This window comes from Ictidomys tridecemlineatus, chromosome 2 (assembly GCF_052094955.1).
Source record: "Ictidomys tridecemlineatus isolate mIctTri1 chromosome 2, mIctTri1.hap1, whole genome shotgun sequence".
Lineage (NCBI taxonomy): Eukaryota > Metazoa > Chordata > Mammalia > Rodentia > Sciuridae > Ictidomys > Ictidomys tridecemlineatus.
The window spans coordinates 9,796,326-9,821,846 of record NC_135478.1 but is presented as its reverse complement, the minus strand read 5'-3'; the positions used below and the strand labels follow the sequence as shown (position 1 = coordinate 9,821,846).

The 25,521-nt window shown below is 56.5% G+C and overlaps 3 protein-coding genes across 9 annotated transcripts in view; 2 read left to right on the top strand and 1 right to left on the bottom strand.

The window, feature by feature from the left end:
• The first annotated feature begins 360 nt into the window (after positions 1-360).
• On the top strand, positions 361-4,816 carry Lyl1 (LYL1 basic helix-loop-helix family member). Its single transcript, XM_005336226.5, has 4 exons — positions 361-1,268; positions 2,349-2,703; positions 2,796-2,887; positions 3,719-4,816. Exons 2-4 carry the CDS (start codon positions 2,372-2,374, stop codon positions 4,132-4,134), a joined length of 840 nt encoding a protein of 279 aa, XP_005336283.1. The 5' UTR covers positions 361-1,268; positions 2,349-2,371; the 3' UTR covers positions 4,135-4,816.
• Nfix (nuclear factor I X) overlaps positions 4,592-25,521 on the bottom strand; it is a 98,861-nt gene continuing 77,931 nt past the window's right edge. For 2 of the 6 annotated variants that reach the window (XM_078037017.1, XM_005336223.5), the window contains exons 7-11: positions 23,088-23,210; positions 20,487-20,662; positions 15,233-15,380; positions 13,026-13,117; positions 4,592-8,727 (exon numbers count right to left, since the gene is read on the bottom strand). In XM_078037017.1, coding sequence (XP_077893143.1) covers positions 8,713-8,727; positions 13,026-13,117; positions 15,233-15,380; positions 20,487-20,662; positions 23,088-23,210 — 554 coding nt within the window. In that variant the 3' untranslated portion in view covers positions 4,592-8,712. Of the gene's footprint in view, positions 8,728-13,025; positions 13,118-15,232; positions 15,381-20,486; positions 20,663-23,087; positions 23,211-23,536; positions 24,113-25,521 lie in introns of those variants that run through there. The other 4 variants (XM_005336224.5, XM_021733899.3, XM_040290381.2 and 1 more) reach the window with 4 other exon arrangements.
• LOC144374090 (uncharacterized) lies at positions 15,344-17,241 on the top strand. Of its 2 annotated transcripts, XR_013433596.1 has the most exons (3): positions 15,377-15,532; positions 15,665-16,075; positions 16,648-17,241. XR_013433596.1 is itself a non-coding variant. In XM_078037041.1 (2 exons), the coding sequence occupies exons 1-2, from the start codon at positions 15,344-15,346 to the stop codon at positions 16,404-16,406; spliced, it is 918 nt and encodes a 305-aa protein (XP_077893167.1). In that variant the 3' UTR covers positions 16,407-17,241. The 2 variants fall into 2 exon arrangements, 1 of the variants encoding a protein (XP_077893167.1); XM_078037041.1 differs by having other exon boundaries at positions 15,344-15,532; positions 15,678-17,241.

Sequence of the window (25,521 nt, the reverse complement as noted above, 5' to 3'; positions counted from 1 at the left end):
GTAGGGCCATCAATTAATTCAAGGGCTTAAAACTTGAGTTTCCCCTAGGTGGGGTGGGGGACAGGAGGGCAGTTGGTTCTGGACTCCAGGGAGGATGGTAGCTGTGGTGGTAGGTGGCAGTGGAGGGCCTGCCTGGGGAACCCCTGCCGTTAACCAGATATAGGGCGACGGAGAACAGATCCTTATGCAGGATAGGGGATAAGAGAGGTCTGTAGTGCTACTTAGCTGTGACCAGAGCCCCTCCCTTTGTGAACTTTCAGCCTGGTCCTGAACAGAACCATCATTCCAGGATGCTGCCAGCCAGGAGGTGGCCACACCCTTCGGGGTGACTAAGTAGTCCAGACATCCAGGTTGTGGGGACTGATTGGGGCAGCCACTGAAGTCCTCTCCAGTCCCATCACCTAAGAACTGGACCTGGAAATGGGTGGAGTGTGCCCCAGAGCCCAGAACACTGCTCGGCCCATCAGCTCAAAGCCAGGCCACCAGAACTGTATATCCTGGGGTGCCCCACCCCGTCATGGGGGTGGAGAAGTTGGGAGGGGATCTGTTAAAAAAAAAAAAAAAAAGAGGAACCAACCAGGCGGGTTAGGAGGGGAGAAGGGGGCCCCAGTCACGAGGCCCAAGTGGGCCGGAAAGGGCCTTCCTCCACCCTATCAGCAGAGACACTCCATTAGGGCAGGGGGTGTTCAAAGCCAAAGGACAGATCCAGACAACACCAAAGGCTGAAGTTTCCATGCCTCGGTTTCCCCTCGGTATGCATCCGGGCCCTTCCCCCAGGCTGTACGCTGGGGCCGGGGTACTCGGGTGCCTGGGGAAGCGGAAAGCCGGCCGGTGAGGGGTGACCGCTGCCCGCGCCGGCGGGGGCGGGGCCGGGAGGCGCGCGCTCGGAGATCCCCGCCCGCCGGTTTCCTCCGGGGTCAGCCCGGCTCCTTATCAGGCGCGGCCAGGCGGCCTGGCCCTTATCTGAGCTGGCCCAGCATCCTCTGGCCGCTGCGCCGGGGGTAAGAGGGAGGAAACCCGGCCGCCGGGGGCGGGGAGAGGGCGGGCCGGGCCGGGAGCCGTTCACTTTCCCTCGGGGAACCCACGCCGCCACCGGCCGCCGCGGCCTTCGGGAGCCCGGTAGGAGGCGCGGCCCAACTCCTGGGCCGACGGGGCGCCCTGGAGGGCATTGGCTGAACCCCGACAGCGGAAACCGCATCCTGGCCTGGACTGCCAGTCCTGCGGAGACAGAGCCCAGGCACTCACCAGGCTGCTGGAACAGCGCCGGGGTAAGAAGGGAGCCGGCTTGAAGGTGGAGGGTCTCTGCCTGGGACCCCACCAGCATTCCTTTGTTCTTCATTCATTCATTCATCAGCTAGGATTCCCTAACCTTGGGGCCAGACCAGCTTCCCCCGCTGGAGAAGTCAGGGCAGAGGAGCAAGGAGTTCCACACCTTGCTGGGATACCCCAGACCCTGGGATCCCACAGACAGGAATGTTTGAAGGGTGCAGGGCTGGGAGTGCAGCTCACTGGCCTTAGCATGGGCAACGTCCTGGGTTAATTCCTAGCATTGCAAAAAAGAAAAATAATAAAAAAAAAAAAAAGCAGGGTGCAAAAGTATAGATGCTGTGGGGGTGGGTGTCTAAGCCAGAGGGAGGGTGTGAGCTAGACTGAGCTGGAGTGGGCACTGGAAACAGTGTTGTGGGGCCCAGGGTCAGCATCAGGCACCATCATCACCCTGTGATAGTGGGATTACAGGACTAGTAAGGGGAACATTTTCAGCAGGAGCGAGAGTTCCAGAGCAATTATGGAGGGCTTCCAGGGTCAAATGTGGAGGCAGGGTGAAGAACCTCAGGGCCATACCTGAAGTCCATGGGGCCAGCCTTGGGGTGTGTGGGGGGGAAGGGGAGGCCAGAGAAAGAGAGTGGATCTTGGAGGGACTCCAAGGTCACATGGCACCAATGAGTCAGGGAAGGATCTCAGAATCAGATCTTCAGATCTGAGGGTCACAGTTTCAGTCTTGGAGTTTCAGGAGATTCCAGGGTCAGTCGGGGGCTTCTGCTTTGTCTCAGCTCTAGGCTCTAGGCGAGAGGGAATTCTGGGAGAAATTGGAGGCACATCCCCTCACAAACAGCCCAGAGAAGGCACTGCCAGGCTCCATGCTGCCTACCACCTGGTAGACAACCCCTCTCTTAGAGTAGGCCCTCCGATGTCCTGGTAGTTTCTGGAATCACTCACTTGTCTTTCCCACTGAACTTCCACCCTCCTTCCTCCCCGCTTTACTTTCCATTTGAAGGTTCTGTTAGCCTAAGCAGGTGAGGGGAGGTCACACCTGTTCCTCCTCCCACTGGCTCCCCTCCCTCCCACAGGTGAGCACCCCTCCTCGGGGTCCATGTGCCCACCCCAGGCCCTGGCAGAGGTGGGCCCCACCATGACTGAGAAGGCCGAGATGGTCTGTGCTTCCAGCCCAGCCCCTGTCCCACCCACTAAGCCTGCCTCACCTGGGCCTCTACCCTCAGATGAGGTGGGCCACAGAGGTGGCTCCCCATCCAGGTTGCCCCCTGGTGTACCAGTGATCAGCTTGGGTCATACCAGACCCCCAGGGGCAGCCATGCCCACCACAGAGCTGAGTGCCCTCCGGCCCCCCTTGCTGCACCTCTCCACTCTGGGAACTACCCCGCCCACCCTGGCTCTGCATTACCACCCTCACCCCTTCCTCAACAGGTCAGTGGGGAGCTGGGGCTTGGGGGTGGTGTTGGATATTGGGGGCCAGGGTCCTTGCCCACAAGGCATTTGTGACCCACAAACCCTTACAGCGTCTACATTGGGCCAGCAGGACCTTTTAGCATCTTCCCTAGCAGCCGGCTGAAGCGGAGACCAAGCCACTGTGAGCTGGACCTGGCTGAGGGTGAGTGTGTGTGTGTGTGTGTGTGTGTGTGTGTGTGTACTTGTGAGTGGCTCTCTCTGCCTGGGCCCAGGTCTGTACCACACTCTTCCACAGTAAGATGTGTTTCCAATGCACACACATATGTGCACACACAGGTCGTACCCAAGTACAAGGCTACAGTTCCATAGGTAACTCCACTCGAGCACTGTCACTGAGCAGCCACACCTCACAGCCGCACAGTCACAGCAAAACAAAGTTGGCCACAGTGGGGCATAGGAGCCACAAAATGACAGCTCCACTGGGACATACAGCCATGAAAGAGCCACAGGACCAAAGGTACAGAGGAGATATCCACACAACCACAACCACACAAGAGTCAGCCACAGAACTACAGCTATGCATGAAACATCCACCACCACATGATAGCGTCACACATGAGCACAGCCATCAGGAATCACCTGGCCACATGAGACCCCAACAGGACCACCGTCCCCAACAATGCGAGCACTTCTCAGAACATAGGCACACCCAGCTGCACACTGAGAATGTGGGCCGCAGGGGGAGTTTCTCAGAGTGACAGCTCCAAGGAAACGTTTCCTTGGGGACTCTCAGCCATGGGTATGAAGGTGCAGAGAAGTGCCCTGGTGTCTACAGTCTGGACTTAGGATCCTTCTCTGTGGGGCCCGTGGGCAGAGGGGAAGCTACACATGGACCCCACACATGGATCTTTTGTGTGGTGGTGCCACAATCCACCACCTGGGCGTAAATCCCATGAAGGTTCTGTGCCCTAAGTGAGGTTGGGAGGGGGTGCCCTCTGGGCCTGGAGGGTAGCCCCGCCCGTCCTATCTGCAGGGCACCAGCCCCAGAAGGTAGCACGGCGCGTGTTCACCAACAGCCGCGAGCGCTGGCGGCAGCAGAACGTTAACGGCGCCTTCGCAGAGCTCAGGAAACTGCTGCCGACTCACCCGCCCGACCGGAAGCTGAGCAAGAACGAGGTGCTCCGCCTGGCCATGAAGTACATCGGCTTCCTGGTGCGGCTGCTGCGCGACCAGGCAGCAGCGCTGGCTGCAGGCCCCGCCCAACCCGGGCCCCGTAAACGGCCTGCTCGCCGAAGCCCAGACGATGGCGCCCTCCGGGGGTCCGGGCGCAAGGCCGAGGTGGCGGCGCGCTCGCAGCCCGCGCCCCTGGCAGACTCCGACATCAACCCCAATGGGGCAGTACGGCCCATCAAAATGGAGCAAGCGGCTGTGAGTCCCGAGGTGCGGTGACCCCCATACAGCGGCGCCTCTGAGCCGTGGGTGCCACCGAAGACTCAGACCGGGACAGTGGAGGAAAGGTCTCGCTTCGCCGGCTCCCGAGCGAACTGTCAAAGAGGGACTTAGACACGACGTCTCCATAGGGGAGAGATCCTGGGGGTCTGGAAGGGTGACCATCATCCCAAGGGGCCCCGCAGACGTTTTCCGCCCTGTAGATTACCCAGGAAGCGCGGTCGTCGGACCCAAGTGGTGCTCCACCTCTGCACTTGTGGGGGTACTGGGGTCGCTGTGGGGGAGGGAGGAGTCTTCCCCTTCTCACGGCGCCCCCTCCTGGAGACTCAAGAACTGACTCGGATGGCCTGTGCAGCACACCTGGCGCCCGAAGAGCCAGGCAGCATAGACACCCGGCACCTAGCCCACAGACTCGACCCGGTCCCGCACGATCGCGTTAGCGAAGGCTCTGGAGCTCTTGCTTTTGTTTTTCTTTATTTCTTTATTTCACATACACATTAGCCATTCAATGGAGAAGCCGGAGAGAGTCAGGCAAAGATGGTATAACAGAAGCGCAGTGACGGGGGCGGGGCGGGGCGGGGCGGAGAGGGAACAGACGGGCTGGCTGCCTACTTGCATTCCGCTAGGACACTGAAAACCCAGAAAACAAAACAGACAGTAAACTACCCTTGTTTCTTATGTATCTCAGTGCAGAGACGGGGGGCGGGTGGAGGGCAGAGAGGGGGAGACCAGGCTGAAGGAGGAGCAGAGGGAGGGGGACGCTAAGGGGGAAGCACACCAAATCCATTAGTACTATATATAGAGATACTCGTATATACTGCGTTTCTTAGCCTAAGAAGAAACTTGTTTGACGGGACGGGCGGCCTTTGCGGTCCGCGATGCTGGTGCTGGTCGGGCGCACGGATCTCCCGGGAGGGGCTGAAGCGGGGCTGGCCCAGGCTGGCTTGCGGGGTGAAGGGGGCGCCCCAAGGGTGGGTGGGATGGGGGCAGCAGAGGTGGGGCTGGGGTGCCCCTCGGGCTCTCGATTGGGGGACAAAAGTTCTCGTGACTTTATTGCTCCTTATTTTCTCTCGTGTGTGTGTGTGTGGGGGGGGTCCGTTCAGCACGGTCGGGGTGGGGAAGTGGTGGGTCGTCTGAGCCACCCGGCCCCTCTGGGACCCAGAGCGCGGCGTCCGCTCCGCCAGCACGGGGGTGAGAACAAGGCACTAGGTCGGCCGGCCAGCGCGGGGGCGGGTGTGTAAGGCAGTCGACAGGGCTGGTTGCGGGATGGGGCGGGGCTATGTGCGGGGCCGTGTGCGTGCGTGCGTGCGAGCGCGGGTCTGGGCAAATCAACCTGTCAGCGTGGCTGGTCCTGTCCTGGAGCATCGAGCCTTCCGGGTGCTCCCCGGAGCGGGCCGGGGGAGGAGGAGTGATGTTGAGTAGTGGTGGTGGTGATGGTGGGGGTCACCGGGGAAGAGGTTCGGGGAGGAAACTACCAACTTGCTGAGCGCGCTCCTGATAATGCTGGTGAGGGTCAAGTTGGCGTCTGGCTCGAAGAAGGGCGCTCGGGGCGGAGAGGGAGGGAGGGAAGGAACATTTGTTCGTTGGCATTGACCTCTGCAGGGGAGGGGCTTGGGACCCCCTGCCGCGCCCCTGTGCCCAGACGGCGATGGTGCGAGGAGGGGGCGCAGTGCCCAGGGAGGGGACGCCCGGGGAGATCCGCGGCAAGAGCAGCCCAGCCGCCGGGCGCACGCCGCTGTCCCGTTCCGTTAAACTCAACAAAGAAGGGATATGCGTGTTCCTAACAAGTGCAGGATATTTAATTGATTCATAAACTTATGTATAATAGTTTGTGGGTTTTTAAACGTACTTTATAATGTAAGAAGCACCAGGGTTTTTATGTTTAATTATCTTAAAATAATTTTCTCTCGTCCTTTTTTCCTTTTTGATATTGTGTTGGTTTTGTTTTGATTTTTCATGTCGAGGTGTTTTTTTTTTTTAACTTCAAAATGTGTACGTTTCCTTCAGCCCTCCCACCGAAACCGAGAACGAACGACGAAACAAATAAAAACCCCAGATCATCCTCGTCAACGCAGGAAAATGACTTAAAAAAAAAGAAAGAAAAAGAAGAAAAAAAAAGGAAAGGAAAAACACTCAGCTTTCGTCATCCCCGCGCAGGGCGGGGCAGGCCTAGTTCTTTTAGCGTCCCCAGAGCCGCGAGGACATTACAACAAAAATAGAATTTTTTTTCTTAACAATCTCTTAACATACAAAGATAGGAAAACTCTCTGATGCATTGCACTTGGTTCAATGAAAAAAAAAAGTTCATTTCCCCCATATATATATTTTTGTGGGTTTTTTTCCCTCTCCTGACACGTCCCCACATCTTTCGCCCTCATTGCCCTTCGCCTGCCCCTCACACCACTACTTGGGAAAGGAGCGCACCTTGCCCGCCCAAACGACCCCGCCGGGCCCAGCTGGCCTGCAGCTTTCGACCTCGCCCGGGCGGGTGCCCCGCAGACCCCCGGCTCCCACAGTGTCACAGCACACCGCGGCCCGATTGTCTTCGACGGAAAGGGCGCACGCGGCCGGGCAGGGACCACCCCCCTTCCGCTCCTCTTAGCTCTGACCCTGTTTAGCCAACCGAACTGAAAAATCATTGCACTTTGACCGCGCGTCACGCCCGGCCCGCCCGGCCCCCCACCCCGGGGCCTTGCTCCTCACGCCCCGGGAGTCTCCCACGGGATCTCCTGCCCCTCAGCCCTGGGGTCCTCTCAGCGTGGAACGCCGAGGAGAGCGGGGGAGGGCTTCGCTCAATTTCCAACAGAAGCCGCCCCTGGGGCCAGCCACCTAGCGGCTTCGCCCTGGGGAGCAGGCACCACCTGCCAGCCGCGTAACCCCAGGTAATGGCCCTCCTTCCTCCCCGGACGGCTCCTTCCCTCCTTCCGCCAGCTCAGGGCTACAGCCTCACAAACTAGATTCTCAATAAATAAAGCCCATAACCCACCCCTACTGGTGCAATGTTGGATTGATTGATTTTCAGAGGATCCTGACCTGTGCTTTGTGTTTTCATACCGTTAAGAAAGAGAGAAAGAGAGGCACAAGGACTTGAAAAGGGGGTCAGGGAGAGGAGACGCAGGAAGGAGGGAGTAAGGCACAGAAAGACAAGCCAGAGGGGCCAAGTCACACCCTGGAGGGGGCTGGGCGTGCTCATGCTCCCCTCCCTCCCAGGGGGACTTCTAAAGATCCTCTGGACAGGCCCCCACCATCCTTTGGGGAAGGAGGGGACTTGGGGGGAGCTACTTCCTGTGGTGTGTTACCAAATTGTTCCCAAGTTGCTCAAATAGAGGAGGAGTTCCCAATTGCAACAGCAAAGACCCAAACAATGACTGCCCCACCCCTAAATAAAGAGTAAAGACATTACAGCTAAAATCCAGAGAGAAGTGGCCATGGGGGGGGGTGTGGTGGGAAAGGTGGGGGACAGAAAGCTCCAAAACACTTTTGAAAAGGACAACACCCAACACCCTCCAAAGGAACTGAAAGTCGGTGAGCAGGACGCCTACCTAAGCGCAGGTGGCAGCTTAACGGGGCAGCAGAAGCTGCTTCATCCTCCTCGATTGGCTCCAGGGGTCCCCTTTCTGCTCCATCTCGGGCTGGCCCCAGCAGTGCTGTAAGCATGAGGGGCAGGGGCAGGGACCAGTGGGGCGGAGCGAGGGCACCTGCATGCAGGGCTGGGGCGCAGGGGCGACCTGGAGCCCGACTCCCTTCACTCCTGGCGGGAATAGGGGACAGCCCTCCTGGTCTTCAGAGAGAGGGAATAGGAGGCCTGTCCCAAGCTGGGGCGGGATCAATTAGAGCATTCCATCTTTTTCTTGTGGACTGTACAAAGGGGTTTGGGGCCTCAGGAACTGCCCCTACAGCTCAGGGTGGAATGGCAGAACACCTTCCATTCTGGGCTGATGCAGCAGGTAGCTCCAGGGGGTACCCCCTGTCCACCCGAGGGCCTCTCTCACCTGGTCTGGAGCAGCTAGGGGTAGAGCCAGAACCCAGGCAAGAAGGGAGAGAAGGAGGGGGCCAAGTATAGAAGGGAGAGCTCGCCAACCTACACCCCATTATCTTCACAAGCTGGTCCTCCAGGCTCCCCAGGAAAGCTCAGGCTGGAGTAGAGAGTGGGGTTCCCTAGAAAGGGTAAGGGTGGGGTCCAGGCCCCTTCAGAACTGTGCTGGTTGCTCTGTTTGGGAATTTTGCTCCTTCCCCAGAAGGCCGGGCTGGGGTGGGGAGAAGGCAGTCCTGCCGCATCCTTTCTTTCTGTCTGTCCTCTGCCTGGCAGAGTCCGTTTTGCATGTTTCTTTCTGCTTGGCTGCTGGTGCACAGCTCCGTTGAGACCCCTTCCGAGGGCTCTCTGAGAACTGGGCTGCTTCGGGGGCCTGCAGGGGTCCCCGGGCTGGAGGAGAGAAGGGCTGAGTGGCTGACGACATCTAATTTTTGCTTTTCGGTGGGGCTGGGCTGGGCTGGGGGATTTTTCCATGTCTCAAAATTTCTTCTCCCCCCTTTTGAGGAACCTCTTCTTTTCATTTTGTTGTTTCTTTGTCGATCTTATCAGAGGAACCAGGACTGAAAGGAAGCCGGAAAAAAAAAAAAGGCAATATTGAGAACAGTTGGGGCAGGGTCCCTGGCACTGTGACTGCTGATTCCTTGAGGATCCAGCTCAAAGTCCAGCTCATAAAGAGCCAGGGTGCTGGGCAATCGACCCACCACTGGGGAGGAAGTGCAGCTCCCCTTCACGGGAATCCCCCAGACCCTGCACCCCAGTGCTAGAGTCCAGCTGGCCTTCCCGTGGGCACAGTGCCCAGCGGGTGGGACCCCCGTGGCTGGCGCTGGCACAAACCTGGGATCTGGCCATGTTTGCAATTGTTTAGGTTTTTGTGTGGGTCCTGGAGGGTGGGGAGGATGCCAGGCTTGAGCTTTTGTGCCCAGAGGGGTTTGAGGAGTGGGGTGGGGGTGGCCCAGCTTCTTGCTGAGTTTTCTTTCTGTCTCTTTGGATTAAAAGCAGAAATTCCCGTCTGAACATCCCAGCCAAAGTCCCACAGGCTGAAAGGCTGGGGGCGGGGGAACCACATGGCTTCAGTCCCCAGCAGTGCCAGACCTGGGGGAGGGGCCATAGCCCACCCTGCAGATCCTTTACCCTTAGGGCACTAGAATCTGGGGAAGGACCCGAGGCTCCCTGGGGTGGGCGTCCTTCCTTCATGAAGCCAGCAGGGGGCACCGCCTTCCCACATACAGGGCGTTGTCTAGCAGCTCTGCACCCAGCACACTCTGGGTAGACCCCAGAGGCAGGGCAGCTTGCAATTTGCTCTCCATCAAAGGCTCCAGTCCAGACCCAAGGCCAAGGGTTGGGTCAGGAGGCTGGGTACACCTGACTGTATCTATAAAATGGGGGTCTCCAAGACTGGGTCACAGTTGCTGGTCTGTGGGGATCAGACAGAGCTAACTACAGAACACATGCCAGATGTGTCCATTCTATCCTTACCCAGCCCCTCACAGAAGCCAGGCATAGAAAGGGTAGGTGCCCTGCCTGAGGCCACACAGCCTTAGGGTGACACAGCTAGGACTGAAATGCAGGGGGCAGTGAAGAATTCATGCTCCTAACTACTACTAGTGTGGTGATCATGAGGAGGCAGGGTCTGTAGTGGCCAGAATGCCTGCACCCTGTCTAGAGCCTGGCCTTCCACATTGGAGTAAGAGCCCTGGTGACTGGAGCCACCAACTTTTCAAAAGAAGCTAGAAGTGCAACAGAATTTCATGTGAAATTTTCCAATATTTACTTTATTATTCCAATATTGGTTAGCTTATGGTCTACAGGCCAGATCCACAACTCAAGTTCTGGTTGGGACCACATGATGTTATTCACTGTGAGATGGGACACTGAGTGTGAGAATTAGAAAGGGATTCAGAGAAGCCAGGTGCACTGGCACATGCCTGTAGTCCAATACTCAGGAGGCTGAGGCAGAGGATCACTTTAGTCCAGGAGCTGGAGACCAACCGGGGCAACATAATAAGATCCCTCTTAAGAAAAACAAAAGCCGTGGGGGATAGGGTTCAGAGATTCTCTGGAACTTTTTGTGACAACAGAAATTCTATCTGTGCTGTCCAATGCAGTAGCACAAATGGTTTCTCAGCACATGCAATATGGATTCTGTGACTATATATTCTTTAGCTAATTCATTTAAATGTTCACAGCCACATGTGGCCAGTGGCCACCACAGTGGATGGGTATCTGTGGTATCTATAAATGTGGGATCTGGGATCACCACAGTGACCAGGCACTGCTGGCTGGCAGAGATAAACCGCCTGCCACATACAGGAAGATATGCACATAGGAGACCTGTCCTCCCTCTGTGCATTCCCCGAGCACCTGCCCCAAGTCTGACCTGTCAAATGAGTAAAAACCAAGCAGAGGCTCAGGGGGTCTGATGAAGATGAGGCAGAAACCCAGGTATGAAGCACCCCAGAGTGAGCAGAAGAGAGCCAGGGCAGCAGCTAGCTCCTGGGCTTCCCATCCCGCGCCCTTCGCCCTGGCAATCTATGGGACCCCTCTTCATAAGGAATGACTATGCAGGACTCTTGTACGACTGTTCCCAAGTTGGGGGCAGCCAGCTCCGGAGCCATCTCTCCTTCAACATGGACAGGGAGGGCTCTAGCTGCCCTGTCTGTTAGCAGATCATTCCAAGGCCCCAAGCTGGCCCGTTTGGAGTTTCATGAGCTTCCACAGCAGGGGGCTCAACAACCAAATCTCAGGTTGGGGGCCCTCCTCAGAGGAGGAAGACTCGATTCCAGTCCTGGAGCTGGGGACAAAGGCAGTTCCAAGGGAGCTCCCTGGCACCTCCCCACAGGTCCCGAGAACAGAAGATCTGCTGCCAAGCACGGAGTGGCTTTTCTGCTCACCCTCCTTGCTTCCTGAGCCAAGTCCAAAACTGATTAAAACTAAGTAAAAAGCGCTGCCCAGGGAATGACAAAATTGCTAAAATTCTCTTTTCTTCCCTCATTCTATTGTTCTCTCTCCATCTGGTGCTCCAGGGATCAGCAAAAGTCACTCGTTACTGTGGAAACCACTTCTGACTGTACCCCCTGTGCCCACTGCAGCCGCCCGCCTGCCCCAGGCCCGGGGACTCCTGCTCAGCAGCATGTCCTGCTCTGGCTTCCCACTGCCCCCTGGACACACCTGCCTGCTCAGGCACCCTAGACCCCGGCAGAGAATTCCTTCCCCGAATGCCCAGAGCCCAAGATGGGAACATGGGAGAAGAGAAGTTATTTACCAGACTTGCCTCAAACTCTGCCTTGGCCCCAAAACGTCCAAGCAAAGACAGCAGAGAAAGTGAAGAAGGAGGCGAGAGGGGTTGACTGAACAGGGAGGGCTCTGGCAGTGGTCAAGCACTCGCACTGCAGAGCTGCAGGCGGCCAGGGGTACGGCAAGAGGGAGGGAGTGAATGAGCCCTGCCCTTGGTGCCAGCCCAGAGCCCAGAGGGGAGGCCCGCCTGCTGTCCCTTCCTCTGGCACCCCCTCCCGCCCTCTGCCAGCAGGGCTTTCTCGGCCTCCCTGGCACAGAGCAGAGGGGGCTGGCTCCAGCCCCTGCTCGGAGCCATTGTTTTTCTTCTCAACACCCCCAAGTTCAAGTTCATCTGGGTGTTACATCATGTCTGGTTGCTCCTGGAAACCAGACGGGTCAGACGTGACTCTGGGGAAAGGGGGTGGGAAGCTGGAGGGGGTTGAAGTTCCCTTCCCCTCCCCTCCTTGCCACTAGGGAGCTCTGAAGTTTGAAGTTTGACAAAGTTTTTTGGCTTTTTTTTTTTTTGGAAGGAAAGGAAAAGAAAGAAAGAAAGAAAGCAAGCCCTCAAGCCACACACACAAAACTTCCATCCACTAACTTTCTCTGGATGGGGGCCTTAGAGCAGAGGCGGAACAGGAACCAACAGAGGTAGCTCTGGGGCTCTGGGCAAAGGTGGGTTTCCCAGGGCCAAGAAAGTCCACAAGGAGGTGTTCTTGTAAAATGTGCAAAAAAAAGACATTTGCACACTCTTTTCTGAAACCCTGTCCTGTGAAAGCCATGGGCCCTCAATAGCTGGTGTGCCCTGCTCCTGAGGTGGGTCCTTCCTAGCTCCCAGGGCCCTGGGTTCTGCTGACTATTCTCAGCCTCTTTGGGGACAGGTACACAGGGGACACCCACATGTATGTGCAAGGCCAAGTCCAGGGGCTTCCAGCTAGAGGGGCTGAGGATGGGCTTATCCCTTTAAGAGAAGTAGGGATGGTGTCAGCAGAAGAGGGGAGTGGGGACTGGGGGCTCCTGCAGTCTGGCTACCCCTAACAGGACCCATTGGGACTTGGGGGAGGGGCTTCCAGGGCAGCAGCCAGTCCTGCCCTGCCCTTGGTGCCAGAGTCTCTGGGCACTCAGCCCACCAGGCCCACTCTGTCCCTCCTCCACCATTGCCCAGCCCACCCAAAGCCAGGGAAAAGGGGAGGGCGGGGTGGAGGGTGCATGGGGCAGGACTTCCAGCCAGTGTTGGGAGGGAGGGGCAGTGGGAGGGCAGTGAAGCAGACGCTGTCCCTGTTCCTGACAGGGTGCCTCCGGCTTCCATCTTTGCTTCCACCAGGCCTGGCCCAAAGCGCCTGGAGCCTTGGGTCCTTGGCCGCCTTCCCCAGGGCCAGGGCTGTCAGAGCTAATTATCCAATTAGCTGATTAGCCAGGGAGCCTGGGGGCTGCCTGGGGAGGCAGGCTCAGCTGGGCATGCAAAAGTCTGGGTCCTGAAGCTCCGCCTGCTCCCTGAATAGCTGTAAAGACCCCAGCCTCTTCCCTCACATCAAGGTGTCCCCAACCCTGTCTGTCCATCTGCGCCTGCTTACAGGTGGTCTCCTACCTGAGACTGCTGTGGGATGTTCAGAAAGTTGCCGTCCCGGGGTCCGATGCTGACAAACCGGTTGGCAGAGGAGGCGCCTGTCGCTGCGAATGCTGTGGGAGCAGGGAGAGAGGGAGAGACCCCGTCAGGCCTTGGGCCACCTGGGTACTGCCCTTCGGGACTGCTGAGAGGGAGAGACTGGGTTAGACTGTGCTGTGCTGCCAAATTTAGGCTGGGCCAAGGGCTCCTGTGCTAAAGACCAGGCTCCAAGCCTGTCCCTCCTCCACACGAGGGGCCCCTCGTCCTCTCCCCGACCAGAAGCACACACCCCACCCTCCCCCAGCCCTGGCAGCCTCAATCAGGCAGCCTCTTTCAGGGCCCAGGGTAAGGAAGGAGCCCTGGAGGCTGTAGCTGAGGTCTCTTGGACCCAGTTCTGTCCCCTACTGAGATACTGGACAGGGTTGGGGACAACCTGGTCCTTAATGTGCCCTCAGTGGGTATCCTGGCTTTCCTACTTGAAGAGAGGGTCCAAAGAAGGGTGGCAGCTTTGGTGGCCTGCCTCCACCCTTCGTGGGGAAAGTGTTCTCAGGCCACCTTTCAGGCCATGTCAAGTGCACCCTGGGCAGTCCTAAGGAGTGGGTAGGTGATGTGGGGAACTCCAAGGGGACCCAACAAAGGACTGAGCCAGGAAGGATGGGGTCAGAGAAGGACGTAGGAGCTGATCTCTCAGCTTCGGCCTGGGGTCACAAAGCCTGCGCCTTTCTTCTCTGATCAATGCACCTGGCCCAAAGGGTTCACGGTCCCAAAGCCTGAAATGGGCCAAGGCTACAGAGGAAGAGGAGACCGGAGTGCCTGGCAGAGCCCCAAAGCTCAGTCACCTAGGGACAGCTGTCCTGCAGCCCAAGGTGGCAAATGAACGGAACACCCCTGAGTTCTTCTTGGGTTATCTGGCTAGAGCCCGACAGGAGGGAACAGGCCTTGCACTCCCAGGAGGGAAGATGTCCCCAGAGGGGAAAAAGAGTGTCACCGGTTGCCCATCCCCTGCCCTATACCAGTTATACTCAGGGACCCCATGCTCACCAGGTTCTGTCCACCTCTCTTCAGAAGTGCCCCCCAACCTGCGGCCTGAACTCCCTTCTCCAACCCTGCCCACTTCAGATGACCATGGTCATGACTTCGTGTCTTATGGTAGATGCAGATGAGAAGATGGCATGAGAAGGATGGGGGGGAAGAACTCAAACCGAGAGAAAGGAGGAGAAACAGGGCCAACAGACAGCAGCGAGATGGGCCACCTGCCCACCACTGCAGCACCCTGGCCTATGGCCTGCGAGCCACAGGGCCCTGCCCACCCTCAGCCACCCTGCCCACAGACAGCGCACAGCCCACCCTCCATCTTTCCTGTCCTTCACGTCGGGTCTATCTGGGGCCTCTTGACTCAGATTTTTTCTTTTCTTCCTTTTGATAAAATTTGTCACCAGTTTTAAAGAAAAGAGAAAAAAGGGGGGGGGAGAAGAAAGAGAGAGAGATGAAGTAGCAGAGGCCCAGAGCCCTCCCTTGTCCTTGGAACATCAACCTAGGAAAGGAATTAAGGGATTGAGGGGAAGGAAGGAGAAAGGATGGGAGGAGGAGGAAAAAAAAAAAAAAGAGGAACAACGAGAAACCAAATGTGAGACTGAGGGTGGGGGGTCAGGGGCTGGCCTCCTGCATCTTTAGAGGCCCAAGAGCCAGGAAGGGAGGTAAGGGAGGTAAGGCAAAAAGGGGATGGTGGTGGCGTCGCCTTGTGGTCACATTTAATTTTCTTGGTGTGTGTGTAGGAACAACGAAACAACAAAAAATTGAAAAACAAAAACAAAAAAACAAAAAACAAAAAAACAGCAATCAGGCATGAAGATGGCATGGCTGTGCCTCCCCGCCCCCTCCCACCCGCGCCAGCACCCCTGGCCTGGCACCCCACTGTGCTGTCCCTCCCGCCCCCCCAGGGGGGCCTGGGCCAGGGGCCCCAGCTGGGAGCAGCAGGCAGGGGGCTCATGGGGTGCTGGCTGGCGCAGCAGAGGCCCAGGAGGCTGTGGCTGGGGGCTTGGCTCTGCTCTTGTCCGGGCAGGTGGCTCCGTGGCGCTCTGGGCTGGGGGCTTTGGCATGGGTGTGGGGCTGTTCTCTTTTGCAGTGCAGACTGTTTGGATGGGCCGGGGACGCTGGGCGTTGTGGTTTCAGTTTCATCGTCCACTTACAAGGTGATGGAGGAGTCAAGGCGGCGCCGTCTGGGGCAGTGCTGGTGGATTTGGAATCAGGCATAGGAAGGGGCACAGGTCTGGCCACTGGAGGCGGCGGCGGTAGCAAAAATGACCCCGGGACTTTGCCCTGGCCGCTACCGTTGGGCTGCGAACAACATAAATAGAGTGACGCATGAAGGCACATCACACACAGACACACGCTCCCCTGCGCGGCCGCACCAGCTCGCTCCGGAGAGCCGGCGCTCCCGGTGGAAGATGCAGGATTGGGAAGGTCCTCTCATCCGGGGCACAGGATGGGTAAGGGTGTAAGGCCTCTATTTGGTCTCTCGGGTGTTTCTCTCTCTCTCTCTTTTTTTTTTTTCAGTCCTCTTTTGAAGTTGTGGGAGAAAGGAAGGGGGTCGTCCGACAGGTGATTTGTTATTTCTTAAGGAAAATGTTTTAGGTACAAAAAAAAGTGCCACCTAGCAATGCGTGCAACTGTACTCAGCGTTCTCACACTCCTGAAGACCTTCTCCCACGGCAGGAAAGACGAGCCAGCTCACCCCCACCATCCCCCAAAGGCACATGCGGGCCTCCCTCCAGGGCCCGGCCGGGCGGGCTGACCAGCCAAGGACTGCAGGCCCGTCCAGCATCCATTCTTGGCACAGCCTCAGGAGGACGCCGGCAGGGAGGAGCTCACTCTGGGCCCCGGCAGCCAGTGTCCTCAGCGCCTGTGGACAGTGGGGTGCTGGCCTTTTCTCTAAAGAACAGCCAGGGAGGAAAACGCGCTGCTGCCAGCTCCAGTTTCCGTGAGGTTCTTCAAGAGTGCTTCCCTGGACGACGCCCTCAGGAGCCAGGGAGGTCAGGCCACCAGGTTCCACTCCTTGTCCTTTATGCCCTCTTTGGCCTCAAACTTGAGTTTCCTCCTCCAGGCCCTGTGCCTGGCCTTTCGTGGGTCAGCCTTCTGGCTTCAGAGAAGGGAGTTGCCAAAGGCTCCCTTGCCTCTTTCCTGGAGCCTCCTGCTACTCTGGGCAGCACCCTCAGTGCCCACCTACAGCCCAGACATGGGGAGGCCCAGCCCCAGCTCTTTGTCCTACCCTATGGGGCAAAGCTCTGCCCTTCTGATCACCCAGCTATGAGACCCGTGGGGGGTCCCTGTGCTCCTCCTCCTATCAGTGGACAAACTCTGTGAAGTCCACCCACTCAGTGCTTGCAGTCAGCCCGTCATTCTGTCCTCATTCATTTCACCAAGACAGTGATAGTGACACTCCAGGGGTGCCCCTCTGCCACAGTGTGTCCATCAGCTCTGTGCCCTTGGTGCTCAGGCCTAGACCAGGCACTTTACTTCAAGTCCTGCTCAGAGAACACTTCCTCTCGGCGGGACCAGCTAGATTCCTGAATCACATTCCTTGCTCTCTGTCCTGTTCTTCCAGGACACCCTGGACCTCCGAGTGGTGCCTGGAGATGGCAGAAATGGGCAGTACTGAGTCCCACTGACCAAGAGAGATTGCCTGCTGTCCTGCTGCAGTTTAAAATCACAGAACTCACAGCTGACCTGTGCAGGCCTCACTCCGCTCAACTTTAGCTTTTAGCCCTTTGTCCTCTATCCTTAATGACCAGCACTGAAGTCTGACATATTATTCCTCTAAATTGTTCCCTCAACTATTCTTGCTTCTCTGAGGGTGACAATTCTTAGAGGCCTTAGACAAAGCATGCAGTGGCTTCTGGTCCCTGTCTGTGTCAGGCTGGAGACCCTTTGTGCTAGGTGTCTTTTTGGAAAGGGCAGGGATTTCCAGTTCTGCAGGGGTGACACCCAGATCCAAATAGCACTGCCTCTCCTCATTTCCATGGCCAACCTGGTTCCTATCTCATTCTTCCATCAAGACAAAAAATAGAGGCTGAGGATGTGGCTCAAGCGGTAGCACGCTCACCTGGCATGCGTGCGGCCCGGGTTCGATCCTCAGCACCACATACCAACAAAGATGTTGTGTCCGCCAAATACTAAATAATAAATATTTAAAAAATTCTCTCTCTCTCTCCCACTCTTTCTTTTTTTTTAAAAAAAATAGAATAGTCCTGAATCCTCCTTCTCTCTGGGCATCCTGAACTCATGCTCCCAGGAGCTGAGACACAAGCTTTCCAGGCAGCACTTGTTGCCCTAGGGTGGCCTCTGCCTCCTTCCTACCTTCAGAGCCTGTCTCCCCTAGGAGTATCTAAGCTGCTAATCTCACTGGCTACAGTGGAGCATGCCTGTGATCCCAGAGACTCTGGAGGCTGAGGCAGGAGGACCATAAATTCAAGGGAAGTCTCAGCAAATCAGAGAGGCCCTAAACAACTTAGTGAGATGCTGTCTCAAAATAAAAAAATAAAAAGGCTGGGGATGTAGCTCAGTGGTGAAGCATCTGGGTTCAATCCCCAGTACCAAAAAATAAAAAAGTAAATTAAACCACTAATTCTATCCGATAGGGCTAGTCCTGGCTCGGTCTGATAAGGCATTACAGTTTGTGATGTACAACATTCTGTTTCTAGAAGTAACTTTTAACCAGGCTGGAAGGTTAGCTGCGGCTGGAGTGTAAATCAAGGTTTTACATATCTCAAGTTCCTGTGACTCTGCGGTACCTCACAGAGTCACCACCTCACCTGAGAGCTGGTATGGCTCCTCACTTTGGTCTTACAGTTAAAGATGCAGGCCTGGCCATCCCAACGTGGGCAAACAAGGCTGAGCCACAGCCAGTCTTCCTGCCTCTCAGAATCATGCCTTCCCAGTGGGTCTGTGACTTTCCCATCCACTTGACCACCTCTTCTCCCTCCCCAAAACACAACTCCTCAAGCATCTTCTTTCTGTCCTTCTCCTAGTGGTGTCTCCACTTGCCCTTGGCTACTATTGATTTGGTTCTTTGAAACTAGTGTGTGGCCAAGGTGTGGTACCACATGCCTGTGATTCTAGCTACTTGGAAGCTGGGGGCAGGAGGATTGCAAGTTTGAGGCCAGGCTGGGCAACTTAGCAAGAACCTGTCTCAAAAAAATAAATAAAAAAGGCTGCAGATATAGCTCAGTAATAGAACATCCTTGGGTTCAGTCCTCAGTCCCCTCAAAAAAAATTTTTTTAATGAAATCAGTGCATGCCTTACCCTGGGGTCCAAGGACAAGCTATCAGGGTGCCTGGGAACCCTCCTGCAATTGTTTATAAAGTTTCTCCATGTATTTTCCTGCAAAGTTGGTCAATAACTTCAGATTCTTGAGGAGGTTAGAAAGTTTCTTCTCTAGGCTCTAGATCACTGATTTCAAAGTGGATCTCCTGGCCAGCAACACCAGCATTACCTGGGAACTTGGGGGAAAATGCAGCTTCTTAGGCCCTCCCCCAACCCCACTGAAACAGAAGCTCTGGGGCTGAGGGCCTGTGAACTCCTCTTGTGCACACTAAGTCTGAGAACTACAGCAAGTTCAGCTGGCCTTTGGCTCTCTGCAGCTACATCAGACTCCTCCATAGCATGCTGGTGACTCTTGGCTCTCATCTCCTCTCTGAACCTTGGAATGGCCCTCTGGAGCAGGCTTCCCGCAGATCCCCCTCCTCTCTCTTCAGATGACAGATTACAAGAGGAAACCCAGAGAGGCTGCTCCCCAGCCTGGCTATACTCTGCTTCATCAGGGTGCCTGTTCGCAAACCTGCCTGCAGGTTTTCTCTGAAGCAAAAGAAGAAAACCTTCTTAAGCAAAGTGAGATCTCAATCTTGAAAAGTCAAGTGAGAAGCTCAAGACTCAGCCCTCAGTCTCTAGGTCCACTCCATCTTTACTCTAAGCCCTGGCTGCCTAGGTGAAAAGGCAAGCAAGGCAGCATTCCTGGCCTCTCAGTTCTGTGTTCCTGACATCAGGCCTTTTGGGAACCAGGGCACAGGCTAGTGGCTCCCTGTCAACACTGCCACATCTCTGAAGGAAGTACAGCAGTTGCCAAAGGTCAGGTCTATTCTTCTACGCCCCTGAAAGCAGAACAACGCTTGTCCCAAGAGGAGGGCAAGGCTACCAGTATCCTGAGGAGCTGCAGTCAGCCAGGGAAGCCCTCACAGGGCAAAGGGGGAAAGGAGATAAGGAGGAAAGAGAAAGGAAAGCAAGAGGGAGGGAAGAGATGGACGGGAGAGCCCGGAGGCCGCGGCTCCAGGAGGCCCATCTCTAATCACATACCAGCGCACAGCAAATGCCCACTCTACGCAGAGTGCACCAAGACAGCACCAGCCGAATGGAGGACGCTGGCCACTCTGGCTGGGCTGCCTCTGGCCACAGCCCTGGAGCTTCCCCGACACCAATGTGACATACATCTCTCACAGCAGGAATCCAGGCTGCCACAGCCAGCTGAGAGGGCTGGGGCTGTTCACAGCACAGCCTGCTGCCTGGGCTACAGAACCTTCCCAGAGGTCTAGAGACAATGTGTCCCAACTCAGAGTGACCCCCGAGGAACTGAGCGTCCCACCTGGGGTCATCTCTGGCCCACCACCTAGGATAATCCCTTTGCTGAGCTGTCCCCTTTTTTCTGCTCCTGCATAATCAGGCCCTGAGGCTCTTGGGGATCTCCTCTGTCCCCAGGGCTGAGAAGAGCTTCACCGTAAAACCAGAATGGTCCTGGGAACCCCTTAAGAGTCCTGCTGACAGGAGAATCCATGGCAGCTCCGTGGACTGGGGCCTCCCTTCACACAGAGGTGCTCATCTGGGCACGGCCTTGCTGCCCACACAGCTCACTGAAATCCGGAGACATTTTGGATTGACACAATTGGGGAGCAGAAAGGAACTCCTGGCATCTGGCAGGTAGAGGCAAGGGATGCTACTCAGTATCCTACAATGCCCAGGGCAGCCTCACACCACAGAGAACAAACAGCTGCAAATGTCAACAGCCATGCCAAACTCTTGCCTGGAACCTTGTCAAATCCTTGCATCTCTGAGGTGTAAGAGGGGCACTGGGAGGTGGGGGGGCTCAAGCCCTGGATGGAGAGATCACAGGTTCACTTCTGCTGAGGAAATAAGGCCCACAGGGAGGGCAAGGAGCCCAGGCAGGATGGGCCCACACGTTGATGCCCTCCACCTTTCCAGACCTTGATGGATAGGCCCTGACATAACGCTTGGACACTCAACCCCAGACCCAGAAAAATCAAGGTGTGTGTAAGACTGCCTCCCTGTTGCTCCAGCCCCAAGTGGGCCCTCTCCTTGTAAGCCCTGAGACAGACAGACAGACAGAGGTGCAGAGATGAGGCTGCCGCAGGGCTCCTGGGGCCCTCTGGACTCACCTGTCCTGTGGCCTGGCCTGAACCATCCGAGCACACAAACTGCACAAACTCCTTCAGCGAGTCCTGCCCATGGTGGTGGTGGTAGCGGATGGTCGGGTGTGTGAAGTATGGGCTCGACTGCTGGATGATGGACGTGGAGGGGAAGTGCAGGGCTGACGCTGTGGCCCGGGGGCTCCCTGCGTACACATGGGCAAGGAGAAGGAAAAGGCATCAGGGCGGAGGAGGCAGCATTGGGGGCATGGCAGAGGGGAGCTGGTGATCCCAGGGCTGAGGAGGTTAAGGAAGAGGGAGAATGGGGAGGGAGGAGGGCGAGGCAGGACAGCTACTTGACAGGCACCAAAAGAGCTGTCATCCAGGTCAGTGACATTTAATGTGTCCTAAAACTAAAGATAAGCATGTGTGAGGCCCTGGATTTGATCCCCAGCACCACAAAAATAAAACCAGAAAACCTCCCAAAATACCCAGATAATAATCAAATTAGTAGGCTTGGGCCTGAGGGCCAGCCACTTGTTTTTATAGGCAAAAGGTAGGCTGGGGTCTTGGCTCAGTACACTTCAAACCCCGGGTTCAATTTCCAGTACTGAAGAAAAAAAGAAAAAGAAAGAAATTAAAACTTTTAAAAAATTAGAAATGTGATTGGAACTAGGTTGGGTATTACAACGAGGAGACAGGTGAAGCAGGGTCTTGCTCAGACAGAGATCCTGTCTCTGTATAAAATTGTTTAGCTTGTTATTTGCTTATCGTATGCTTTTTTTTTTTTTTCTTTTTCCCTTCAGTGCTGAGGATTGAACCCAGGGCTTCACACATGCTAGGCAAGCACTCTAACACTGAGCTACAACCCCAGCCCTTTTTATTTTAGTTTGAGACAGGATTACACTAAATTGCTGAGGCTGGCCTCAAATTTGCAATCCTCCCATCTCCACCCACCATGTAGCCGGGATTACAGGTTAAGTGCCACCCTAGCCAGCTTATCATATGTCTTCTTGTAATAGTTTTTTTTTTATTTTTTAAATAATGCATTAAAATATTACCTATCTTGATGACTGTGTTTTTGGCACCCTCTGACATTCTATGCTGAAGATAAACAACTGGCTTTCCTGGGGTACAGGCCCTGTGGGAAGCCTGGGTGAGGGACTATGTGGGCAGATAGCTACCAGGCTCTAGATAAAGACCTGCCCCATGCTGGTGCCGGAAAGGCACTGGACATACACACTCACACCTCCTGAGTGCAACGTGGGATGCTCCCACCCCCAGCACAGGCTGCCTTCACGTGCTCAGCCCCATGGCCCTCGCACGTGTGCCCTTGCACACACAGTCCCCCCGGCACAGGCCTCCTCTCCTGATGGGCCCTCCCTCTCCGGTCTGTTTCCAATCAGCTGCTCTAGCTGGTTTCATTAGGAGGCTAAGGAAACTTGGCTTCTCTCTGGAGTTCATAAAAACTGACTCAGAGCAGAGTGGGGCCTGATGCCCTCCTGCTGCCTGGGATCCCTGCCCCCACCTTGCAGCCACCACACCCTGCCCCAGCACCCGCTGCCTCTGGGCTCCCAGCCAGGAGGCCCTGAGGAGGAAGCCAAAAGGTAAACCTCCCTGTTCTGTGTCCTGCAGCAAAGAAGCCCGCTAGAGAGACAGTGGACAGATGTAGGCCTGTGCCCAGGCCTCATGCTACCAGGTGGGTACCAGGCAGGGACGAAAAAAGCAAGGGAGTGAAGGGGCTCCCCAAGTGACACCCCCCAACCTCCTGCCTGCTCCCACTCCTCACACTAGAGACACTGAAGGGAGAGATGCACCCTCAAGGCAGCAGGTTGAACCCTTTCCCAGGGGCCACCTATCCCCCAGGCCCAGGCCTTCACATCTGGAAAAGGACAGAGAAAACCAGAGAAGGCAGCTGCTTGCCCCAGGATACAAGGCAGGAGACCGGGGGCTCTAAACAGTGTTGTTTTTTCTCAGTCCTGGTGATGGAACCCAGGGCCTCACACAGTCTAGGCAAGTGCTCTGCCGCTGAGCTCCACCCCCAGACCTTTTTGTTTTGTTTTGAGATAAGCTCTTGCTAAGTTGCCCAGGCTACCCTCAAAATCGTGATCCTCCTGCCTCAGCCTCCTGCATCACTACACCAGGCAGAGTGTCTTTTCAATCTATGCCACCCTGGGTTCATGTTGGGAGACCAGACCCTGGGCTCAGCTAGGGGTTGGTAGAGAAGAGCCAAAGGCAGGCAGGGTGGGAGGGTGCTTTCCCACTATGGCTGACGGGATGGAGGTAAACTGGGCCCGAGGCCTGTCTGGCTGGAGAGCAGGTTGGAGGAGACTCAGGAGGTTCCTAGTGAACATGCAGTACACACATGCACCCACACACTCTTGCACATGGGAGTCAGAAGCAAGTGGGAGGGTGCTTGGGAACCAGGTGAGCAGACTCAGGGCCGGGCCTGGTGGTGGGTGGTGCTGCAAGAGGGCCCCCCCCGTCCCACTTATCCTTGCTGCCACTTTATCACCCACACAGGGAGCCTTGGGCTGTCATCCAGTCAGTCTTGGCCCCTGCACCTGGTCAGCTTCCCCTTGGCACTCGGCCACCTCCCATACTGCCCGCTCCGGGTCCCCCATTTCTCACCTGGTCTGACTCCAGCAAGCACAGGCAGCGGGTGGTGGGTGAAAGCCATGCGTGGGGAGCTGCCCTGAGAGGAGAGGGCACTGCAGAAGTCCAGCTTTCCTGACTTCTTTAGAGAAGCCGGGCCTGGGGGGAGGAAGCAGCAACACAGGCAGGTTTAGCCAGGCCGGGGTGGGAGCAGGAAAGGTGGGAAGCCAGCAGCTCGCTCCCTCTATCCTCGGGGTGCCCCTGCCAGCCCTTCTTCCACCATGAGGCCTCCTGCCCACGATGCCTTATCTGGGCTCCTCCATGCCCCATGTGCAGATTGGCCGTGGGTGCTTCTGGCAAGAGAGGAAAATAAAGCCTCTGCATGACATGGGCTGCATGTGCTGGGCTGGGGCTGAGCAAGGGGAGCCCATCTTGCCCACTAACAAACCCATAAGGGAATAAAAAGGGCGACCACAGGGCCAGCATCAGAAATGGGGTGCAGGAGGAACCTAGGGAGCCAGTTTGAGAGCCTGAGTGATGGCTGTGATGAAGGGGGCCAAAGGGCCAAGCCCAGGAGGTACTCTGGGCCCTGGGCCGCTCTGGAGGGAAGAAACCAGTACTCCCTTTGGGGAAGGGAAAGCACAGTCAGGGGCCCTGGGAGGGACACACATCCAACAGAGCAGGAGGGAGTGGGGCCAGAGGGCCTGGGTGGGTCCTAGGGGCAGAGCCAGCGGGAAAGGATGCCCCTTTTCAGGGGATTTGGAGGCTGGGGATGGGCTCTGCTCCTGGTGCCAGAGTGGTATTCTGCAGGAGACAGGCACAGAGAAGACACCCTATTTGAGCTTCTTCAAAGAGCCAGAAGCTACCAGCCAAGGGCATCTCTGCCCAATAGGTGTGACATCCCAAAGACACCAGGGCAAAGAGGGCTCCCAGTGGGTGAGGTCTCTGGGGGAGTTCATCTGGACTGAACCTTGTCCTGGGCTGAACTTCTTGAGGTGGAAGGGAGGCAGATCTGTAGAGCTGCCATCTTTGAGGGACAAATTGCATCAGTTGAGGGGGGGCTGTAGAACAGAGAAAGAAGAGCCACAACGGCATTGGAAAGAGGCGGGGGAAGGGCGAGTTCCCAGCCGCCAGCAGAGGTGTTATCTGGCGGCAGCTGTGTGCCACCTGATAGCTGGCATGGTGGGGGGAGGGAGGCCCCCACCAGCTGTGCACAGCTGTCCCTGCTGCCGCACAGCGCCTCCCCAGCTGTTCCCCATCCTGCAGCTGGGCTGCTTAATTGGCGATTTGTCGCAGCCCAGGGAAACACGACAAGGAGGGGAGGGAGCTGGAGGTGCTGCAGGAGGATGTTGGGGGTGCCGTGCATGGCAGGACTGCAGGAAGAAGCAGAAATGGCAGGCGCGAGAGCAGAGAGCTAAGAAGGAAAAAGCAGGGGCCAGGAAGAAAAGGGCTCCTTGGATACTAGGTCTGTGCGGAAGGTCCTGGAAGCCCTCCTCCCAGGAGCAAGTGGCAGCAGATGGGGCCTCAAGGCATACCAGTGGCAGTCTTGCAGGAGGGATCACCTGACTGAGGTCCTGGCAGGTGCCTGGGATGCAGCCCAAGTCTCCTGGGTCCTCTCAATTCCCCCTCTCTCTGCCACCAGAGGCTCCCCTGAGGACCGTATGGGCCATGCTAGCCCAGGACTTGTAAACACGGAAGGGCCACCAAAGTCACGCTCATGCTGGGGCTTCTTCCCGCAGAGTCCAGTCTCCACTAGAGGTCTAGAGGGTCTTGAGCCCACTCCCTCAGTCAAGGCTTGGAGGCTTTGCTTCCTCCCAGGAGCCAAGAGCAGAAGCCAGAGCCTGCATCTGTAGCCCTTCCACTGGCCACCCCCATCCCTGACCCCAATCTGTAGCAGACAAGATGCCATTAGGTCAGACCCTGAATGAATAAAGCCCAGTCCTCTGTCTCCAGCCCTGTCCAGAGCAAATATGCCCTGTGTACACCCCACATGAGCAGATATGCACTCCCAGGCCCCAAGACCCTTATCCCTTAAGGACCTACATAGGCCATAGGTCCAACATGTCAGGCAGGGTCCCCTACAGTGAGCCTCCTCTCTCTCACCCTTTCTCCCCTCCCTCCTCACACACACAGGAACACGAACAAGCATGGGCACACACACTCCCTCCTGAGCTCTCTAGTCTGTCCACACCCTCAGCCAACACTGGAGGTGAAGGTGGGTGGGCTCCACATGCGTAGGCCACTCAGAGGGAAGCAAAGGTCTGAGCTGCTTCTTACAGGCTTCTCAGAAGTTCACCCTTCACTAGAGCTTCCCCGCCTGGTCTAAAAACGGCTCTGCCTGCTCTTCACTGGGCTCTGAATCTCTCTGTAAGTTGGCCTCCTTGAGGCCAGGACAAGTCTGTCCCCTAGCAGGTATTCAGCGATGTCTGAAGACATTTTTGTTCCTCAAAACAAGGAGTGAGTGTTTACT

Excerpts from the sequence above, each read along its gene's own strand:
- Lyl1 (XM_005336226.5), top strand. The coding sequence starts at position 2,372 with ATGTGCCCACCCCAGGCCCTGGCAGAGGTGGGCCCCACCATGACTGAG. Across the intron at positions 2,704-2,795 it reads CCTCACCCCTTCCTCAACAG|CGTCTACATTGGGCCAGCAG; the intron begins GTCAGTGGGGAG and ends AAACCCTTACAG. Across the intron at positions 2,888-3,718 it reads TGAGCTGGACCTGGCTGAGG|GGCACCAGCCCCAGAAGGTA; the intron begins GTGAGTGTGTGT and ends TCCTATCTGCAG.
- LOC144374090 (XM_078037041.1), top strand. The coding sequence starts at position 15,344 with ATGACCCCGGGACTTTGCCCTGGCCGCTACCGTTGGGCTGCGAACAAC. Across the intron at positions 15,533-15,677 it reads TCATCCGGGGCACAGGATGG|GTACAAAAAAAAGTGCCACC; the intron begins GTAAGGGTGTAA and ends AAAATGTTTTAG.